Source organism: Mastomys coucha, unplaced genomic scaffold (assembly GCF_008632895.1).
Source record: "Mastomys coucha isolate ucsf_1 unplaced genomic scaffold, UCSF_Mcou_1 pScaffold12, whole genome shotgun sequence".
In the NCBI taxonomy this organism is placed as follows: Eukaryota; Metazoa; Chordata; class Mammalia; order Rodentia; family Muridae; genus Mastomys; species Mastomys coucha.
The window spans coordinates 76,234,918-76,242,504 of record NW_022196894.1 but is presented as its reverse complement, the minus strand read 5'-3'; the positions used below and the strand labels follow the sequence as shown (position 1 = coordinate 76,242,504).

Below are 7,587 nucleotides of genomic sequence, written 5' to 3'. Positions count from 1 at the left end.
TATATTGTCTTAAAGATTAACTACTCCTTTTAAAGAAACTGAATGTATGAAGACATACCATTTCCAGAGAGACACTCAGCACTCACAGTGAAGACTGCCAACATTAGCTTGAATGGTTGATGACTTCAGAATCCTTCGGAACTTCAGAGGTTTTTCTCTCTACTTAGTATTAGAGTGTCCGTTTTGTTGATGTGGAAAACTACATTTTCTCACAGTTCCTAGCATTCAAAAAATCAAAAATGAAATCCAGCAGAGATGAGGCTGCAGGACATCATTCTATCAGCTCTTTTGAAGTGATGCTCTCAGCCCTCTTCGCTATGCTCCTGGTCCTCTCTGTTGGGTTAATTGCAGTGTCCTGGCTTGCAGTCAAGGAATCAGAAACAGGTAAGTCATGCCCTGAAACATGGACGGTATTCTAAGTCATCCTTTGCTGTATTTTATTCATTACCTTGGCTGCATCACAGGTACTTGGTTTCATTTTGCTTGGTTCTGAACACTTTACTTCTCAGAATATTAAGCAAATGATTTTGTATGTTATTTAAAATAATCCCAAATTCAAACTTGGGAACAAAGTTTTTTCTTTTCTACAAAATATTCAGTTTTTTTTTCATTTCAGCACATACAATAAGTTTCATGTCTTCTAAATTCATTGTGATGAAAATGAAATCATAAACATGTTGAAATATTGGTAATTCAAGCTCATATACATGAATAATATGTTAATTTATATATAAATGATATCTATATTCTGTTATTGTTTAAAAATTGCTATTAAATTTGAGTAAACAGACTCATACATAAGTTCATAAACATATGGGAATTTCAAGCTGTTTGAGGAGTAATATGATTTTAAAAATTAAAATAAGAACCATGTTATTATGGGCAAAAAATTGCAAAGATATTCAGATATAATACCATGCTATAACAAATCTTTGACTTTGTTGTTATTGGTGCCTCATTTTCAGCTTATAAATCTGGGAAAAAATGTGAAAACTAGCTTTCAAGAAAAGTTGGCAATATATGGTACATAAAAGACATCTGTTACCAAACTGGATCCCGATTCTAAGAGTTTATTCCTATTCACTACTGATGTAGTTATAATATAAATAAATAAATCAGTATCATTTCAATAGTCTGGATATTAAAAGTTGATTAATTTTTTGATAAAATTTAATTTATATTTTAAAATGTTGTATGTAGACAAATTAGTTCTAAGACCTCACATACGAGACTTTAGTTGTGATTGACCTAAGAGTGACCCAGTAAGTATGCTATTTTCCCTGACAAATAAATGTTTGAATTTAAATATAATAAAAAGTATTTATGGTTTTATAAAAACAATGTTAGTAGAATCCTTGAAAATTAAAATGTTCTAATCATTTATAGGCAATCTGCCTTTCAAATAAACAATAACACTTGTAAGTCTTTGCTATGAAAAGCACAAATTTAACCCAGAATTTTAGCCAAATGGTTTCCACTTTATCCTGCAAATAACTTTAAAAAACATAATAGTTTTCAGTCTATGGGAATCTTTTGAGATCATAAAGAATATCTCATTTATGGACATTATTTGTCAGTGTTGATGTCATGTAATGAGTGACTCAGAATAAAACTGAGTTTAACTAATAATAAACATTAGAGGAAATCAAATGTATTATGGTTACTTAATTTATGCATTTATGGACACAGAGTAGAATTTTAACATTTTTAATTGGAATCTATTTCTATCACTTTTATCGTCCATTTGCTTCCTCAAGTCTCTCCCAGCTACCCTCCCTTGCAGCCCTCGAAGTTCGCCCAGCTAACAAGTGATAGCCTTTCCCCTTGATTACTGTTATATGCATATATGTGTGTATGTGTGTGTCCAATCTTAAAATGTACAAATTACATAAAATTCTAATATAGCCTTCACCAAACTCATTATTTTCTTATGCGTGCATAGTAATTATCTCTACTAAAAAAAGTCATGTTGGTACAATATTATTAACTAGTCTGTATTTTTTATCCAGACTCTGCTGGTTTTGCTACTTGTTTCCTCTTGCCTAGGATGCAGTTCACTTCCATATACAAACCATGCTAATAAAGCTCTCTGAGCCTCCTTCAATCAGACGTCTCCTAACCCTTCATCAGCTTCCATATTTAAAAAGGGAAATTTTATATATAATCTAATTTGTTCACAAAATAAAAAAATGTATAAATACTAGTAAAGTACATAATTGTATAGTGTTGATTGGTTGAGTTAAATGTAAGTTAATCATTGGAAATGTTAGCTTTCATATTTTAGGGGACAGGAAAATTATATCTCTGGAAGGGTTTTAGTCAAACATACACTTAAATTTTACTACTGTCATTGCTCATATTTGCTACATTAGGAAATTATGTCATTCTAAGCCCTCATTTCCTTGTTGTAGGAGAAAAAATAAACTTCTTATATATGCCATTGTGATAATTATGTAATGTTATTACTGCATTGAGAAATGCTTTCTCTTTTTGTGTGTTTAAACCAAAGCCATTCATTTTTAATATAAACATGTATCAAAGGAAATATTCTTATAAAAGGATGGCTTAATTTGTTCACCACATCTTACATTGTTTCGCCAGTGAGACAGTGTATTTCTTACATCATTCTCTGTAACTTCTCCAAAATAGATAGTTCCTGTCTCATGCCAAAAGTCATACGTGCCAAATTTATAATTACTAGGATGTGAGAAGTGGCTTCAAAGCTGTGCTTCAAAGTTACGCATGGACAGAAATCTTCACAGAAATTCACATGCAGAAAGCCAGCAGTGTCCTAGAGGCTTGGGGTCCAAGAAACATCTAACAGCAGCTACACAGTTTTAATGGTTCATTTCTCACTATGTTTTCCTGAATCGCTTCCCATAATTGGTTAGGTCTGATTATTCCCTGTGACTTCCAACAGGAATCTCAATTTAAAAAGAAAAAAAAGCACGACTTGACTTCAAAGAAAAGAGGAAGAAATAATGGAAGAGAAAATAAGCCTATTTTTTTTTCAGTATTTTAAAACAACCAGACAGGTGAAAATGAAAAAAAGATAGGAATACTAAGTTTTGAATTATTAGGACAATAAAGTAAAGGCAATAATTAATTACAGGGAAATATATTAAGTGAGAGTTGTTGCTTCTACATCATAAACAAGGATGTGATAATCTCTTCTATTCATAACCGGAAGCATTTTTTTCTTATTAATCCATCTATTTGCAGCCCTGGGAAAAAGTCATGAAGTCAGAGGGACATTTAAAATAACATCTGGAGTTACATATAATCCTACTTTGCAAGACAAACTCTCTGTGGATTTCAAAGTTCTTGCTTTTGACCTTCAGCAAATGGTAAGGGACTGTTTCTCCAAAGCTGGTTTTAAATTTCCTAATCAGTTTTAGTAACTTCTCTTCAACTGATGAAAAAGATCACATTTTCTCACTCAAAAAATATCAGTAAATGTATGTCACATTCATGGTTCATAACTCTATGAAGCCCCCCAATTCTGAAGATTCCTTCAGTTCCAAAGAAATGTATTACCTCTACACTGTATTAAAAGTTCAGATATTCAATTTAACACATTTTTTATCTTTTTAGATAGACGATATCTTTGAATCAAGTAATCTGAAGAATGAATATAAAAACTCAAGGGTTTTTCAATTTGAGTGAGTATACTCTAGACCATTCTACTGGTAGCACATTGCTCCGGGACAAGACTGCCCAAATGTGTAGTGTTGTTATGTGTTGGAAAGAAGAAATATTTCCAACATGTTCTGAGGATTTGGAAATGTTTTATATTAAAAACATAATGTTTAGTAGGAGATAACAGTTAATATTTGATGATTTACATATTAGCATGTTTTCTCATAAGGCTAAAATATGAAGACATGAAAACATTGAGATTGAATATATGCACATATAGATGTAGTGTTTAATTTGTAAAAACATGTGAAAGAAACTTCCTTATTACTAATATAATAATATATCACCTATTTTATTTACACTGTAAATTACAAAAGAGAGTAGATGTGTTAAATGCCTTATTTAGGGAAAAAAAATAGTGTGATTGTAGCATCCTCCACCCCTTCTGAGCTCTGCGGACACACACACAGAGTAAATATTCATATTCTCAATGTTTAATAAATGAAGGAGTCTCAGATTAATAGGATAACATAATTTCATTATGGATACTTCAATCTAGAGTATGAAGTGTTGTATAGGTATGTTATCATACACTTTGTATTGCAGTATAACATTTACCATAAGAGCATTTAGTATGACAGTTAACCTTTTTAAAACTAATATTTCCTCAGATATTGATCCACATGTCTCTGTTGAATCATTGTGTCCATAAATGAAAGTCCAGGACTCCGTGTCCTGTCAATCTGCTTATGTCACTGTGAATTTCCTGGTATATAAACTCTGAGAACCCAAGGAACTTTGAAACAGAGATACAAACGAGTAGCACAGCTGACAAAGAACGTTCTCCTGCTAGTGAGAATCTATACAATTTAAAGAAAAAATAGTTAAAGGAGTGTTCTCAAAAAGAAGAAAATCCCAACAGAGAGGAAGAAACATACACATACAACATAGCAAATATGGGGGATTATCTAAAATAGACAAGAGTGGGAGAGCTATTTGCTTAACATGAGAAAAGTTAAAGCAAGGCAAATATATTTTGCATGAGGAAAGAGGCCTAATACAATCACTTCTGTTCTTTTTGGATAATTTTTTATGTAAAACATTACTAAAAAAATGAAGAACAATGTACTGTAGTGTACACCTCCAAGGCCACACTTCATAAACTGTCACATCACTCTTAGGAACATTTTTCCTAGTGGTTTCACTCACTTCTGTCTGTCTCATTTAGTTCCCTTCCTAAGATGACTTCTTATCAGAAAATTCCATCCTTGAATCCTTGTTTTGGTCTCCTTCCTGTTCTTTCCTCTTCAAGGACTTAAACAGTTTATGTGGAAACTTACAGCACAATCTATGTGTGAAATCCCTTTTCTTTTTTAAACCAGAAAATTAATTACTCTGGAAACTATAGAAACCATAACCGAAACAGTGCAAAACCTCCTTTTTCTGCTATGTGATTTGTGTTAAATTTTATCTGTGTAAATAGTTATGTAAGAGAAATTCTTCTCTGAAATGTCAATAGTGGTTGTTAGAACAAGCATATAGAAAGATAATAAATTATATCATTTATTAAAGCAAACCTGACCTGAGCCTGATTTATGCTCCTCAATCCTGAAGCCTAGGATACGTGTTCTAGCACTATGTTTTATATCAAATATGATGTGAATTGTTTTGGTTTGGTTTTTTGTTTTTTGTTTTCTACAAATCATACAAAATTTGTTAATCAAAGCTACAGGGAAATTGAAGGTGTAGTAAAGATTCTACAGTAACTGTCTTGTGGATAGGATATAAAGATAGATCAAACTCTTAAAATGACATGCAGGTAGGCATGGGTAGGAGAGTGCCATAGATAAAGACCTAACTGTACTCTGTTTCAATGCAAACTTTCATCTTCATTTTCATTCTCTTTTACTTCTTGCTCAGAATGGCACATCATTGTTGTGTTTTGTATGCTCTAAGCAATTATAATTAGTTCGTCAATCTGATGTGATGGAGACTGTTGCCTTGACTTTCTGTAATCTCTAGGAAGTAGCATTCTCTGCCCCAAGTGATCTTAGCTGAGTCGGAGAAGAGGCCTCCACTACTCTCTAAAGGAAACTGCATGCTTTGAATGAAGCCATGCGAAGCAAAGTTAAAATCAAGTATAATGAAAAGAAAGTAAAATCAGGCAAATATAAAGTATTGTTCTACATGTTGCACAAATAGAGAGCAGAATCATACCAAGGGGCAAATATAGGCACATAATTTTAATAATTGTATGAAAATGGCAATCAGTCATGGGTAGGAAAGATAATTCAATCAGTGAAGTCTTTGCTGTGGATTCTTGGAGACTAGAGTTCATTGTCCAGAATTGACATATCAAAGCAGATTTGTCATGTGCAGTTTAGGGTGGCAACAAAACCAGATCCCCAGTCCTGCCGGGCGGTGGTGCCATATGCCTTTAATCCCAGCACTTGGGAGGCAGAGGCAGAGGCAGAGGCAGGCAGATTTCTGAGTTCGAGGTCAGTCTGGTCTACAGAGTGAGTTCCAGGACAGCCAGGGCTGCACAGAGAAACCCTGTCTCGAAAAACAAAAACAAAAACAAAAACAAAACAAAACAAAAACCAAAAAAAACAAAACAAACAATAAAAAAAGAGACATATTCCCAGTCCTTTCTGTCCAGCTAGCCAAAACAAAATTCAAATCAGTGAGACCCAGAAAAAATAAGAGATTCTGTCTTAAAAGTGAATTTGGGTTACATCCTGAGGGAGGACAGTACTTGGTCTCCATGTACACACACCCTCCACACCCAGAAATGCAAATACCACCTCCTGCAAGAACATACACATATACATATCCATGTACACACAAAGAAAGTAAAACATATCCATGAAAATTAAAACAAATAGTTTGTCTTCTTAATAAGAATGAGTGAATATCCACTGATGCTTCCAATTAGGTTACTCATTCATCCCAGTCACAAAGGAGCCTTGCTTTGAACCAGACAATTTGTAGATCTTTTAAGAACAAAGATACTAAGAAAGCATTTTATTAAGGAAAGCACATAACCAACACCATCAAGACATTCTATTGTGTTGAGGTACTGCCAGAATATCATTTACCGTCTTATGTTTGCAGTGCTTAGACAAATTTTAATATCCTACCTTCCAAGAGTTACCTAGGAGGCAACTGATGAGTTCATACAGCCTTAAATTAATTAATAATAAATCACTCTAAAAATGTGATGAGGACACTTATTAAAAACACATCTTAAGGAAGTGATAATATTTAAGAGCTCTATCAACCACAAGGAATGTCTAATAATGTTACCAAATGACAGTTTATAGCATATTATGCATACATACCTTAGAATAGTGCAAAAAGAAATTTAAGGTAATGTTGCCTAGAGTTTGAATGGCTGATTTGTCTGGATTATGTCCACAATTTCAAAAGGAAGTTCATTCAAGTAGCATGAAAAATGTTAATGCTCCTTAAAATTGATTCCTTCAAGTACTATTTATGAAAAGACTGGGAATCCATGTTTAAGATGGTGATGGACATCCCAAAATCCTTCTACTGAGGTATCATTGCTTTCTAGTTTCAGCTACTAAAAGAAGCTTTATTACCCTCAGCCCAGTGCAGTTTATGCATTTTCATCCACAATGGAGGCTGTCACATGACACCTAAGTTTGACTCCCAACTCATCCCTTGGATTTTTCAGTTCATGAAGACTTCATAGTATTGTCATACTAAGTGCAGGCATGTTCACATTTACTGTCTCAGGCACCCATTCAGGCACCCATTTAGATTTTATTTCTTCTTCCTGTTCTGTTTTAGCATCAGTGCTGACTTATCATGTCATGTAGGTACCCCTAGAGCCATCTTTCGTTCTTCAATGTAGTTTGTCTTCAGCTGGATTCCCTTTTCTCTGCTTACTCTTTACACCCTACCTTCCCATCCAGTACCAATCCA

The 7,587-nt window shown here is 33.6% G+C and overlaps 1 protein-coding gene across 1 annotated transcript in view; it reads left to right on the top strand.

Moving 5' to 3' along the window:
- The first annotated feature begins 239 nt into the window (after nucleotides 1-239).
- The window catches only part of Tmprss15 (transmembrane serine protease 15), a 117,962-nt gene continuing 110,614 nt past the window's right edge, over nucleotides 240-7,587 (top strand). Inside the window, exons 1-3 of the mRNA XM_031360392.1 lie at nucleotides 240-384; nucleotides 3,223-3,347; nucleotides 3,595-3,662. Of these exons, the coding sequence (XP_031216252.1) occupies nucleotides 240-384; nucleotides 3,223-3,347; nucleotides 3,595-3,662 (338 nt within the window). The remainder of the gene's footprint in view (nucleotides 385-3,222; nucleotides 3,348-3,594; nucleotides 3,663-7,587) is intronic.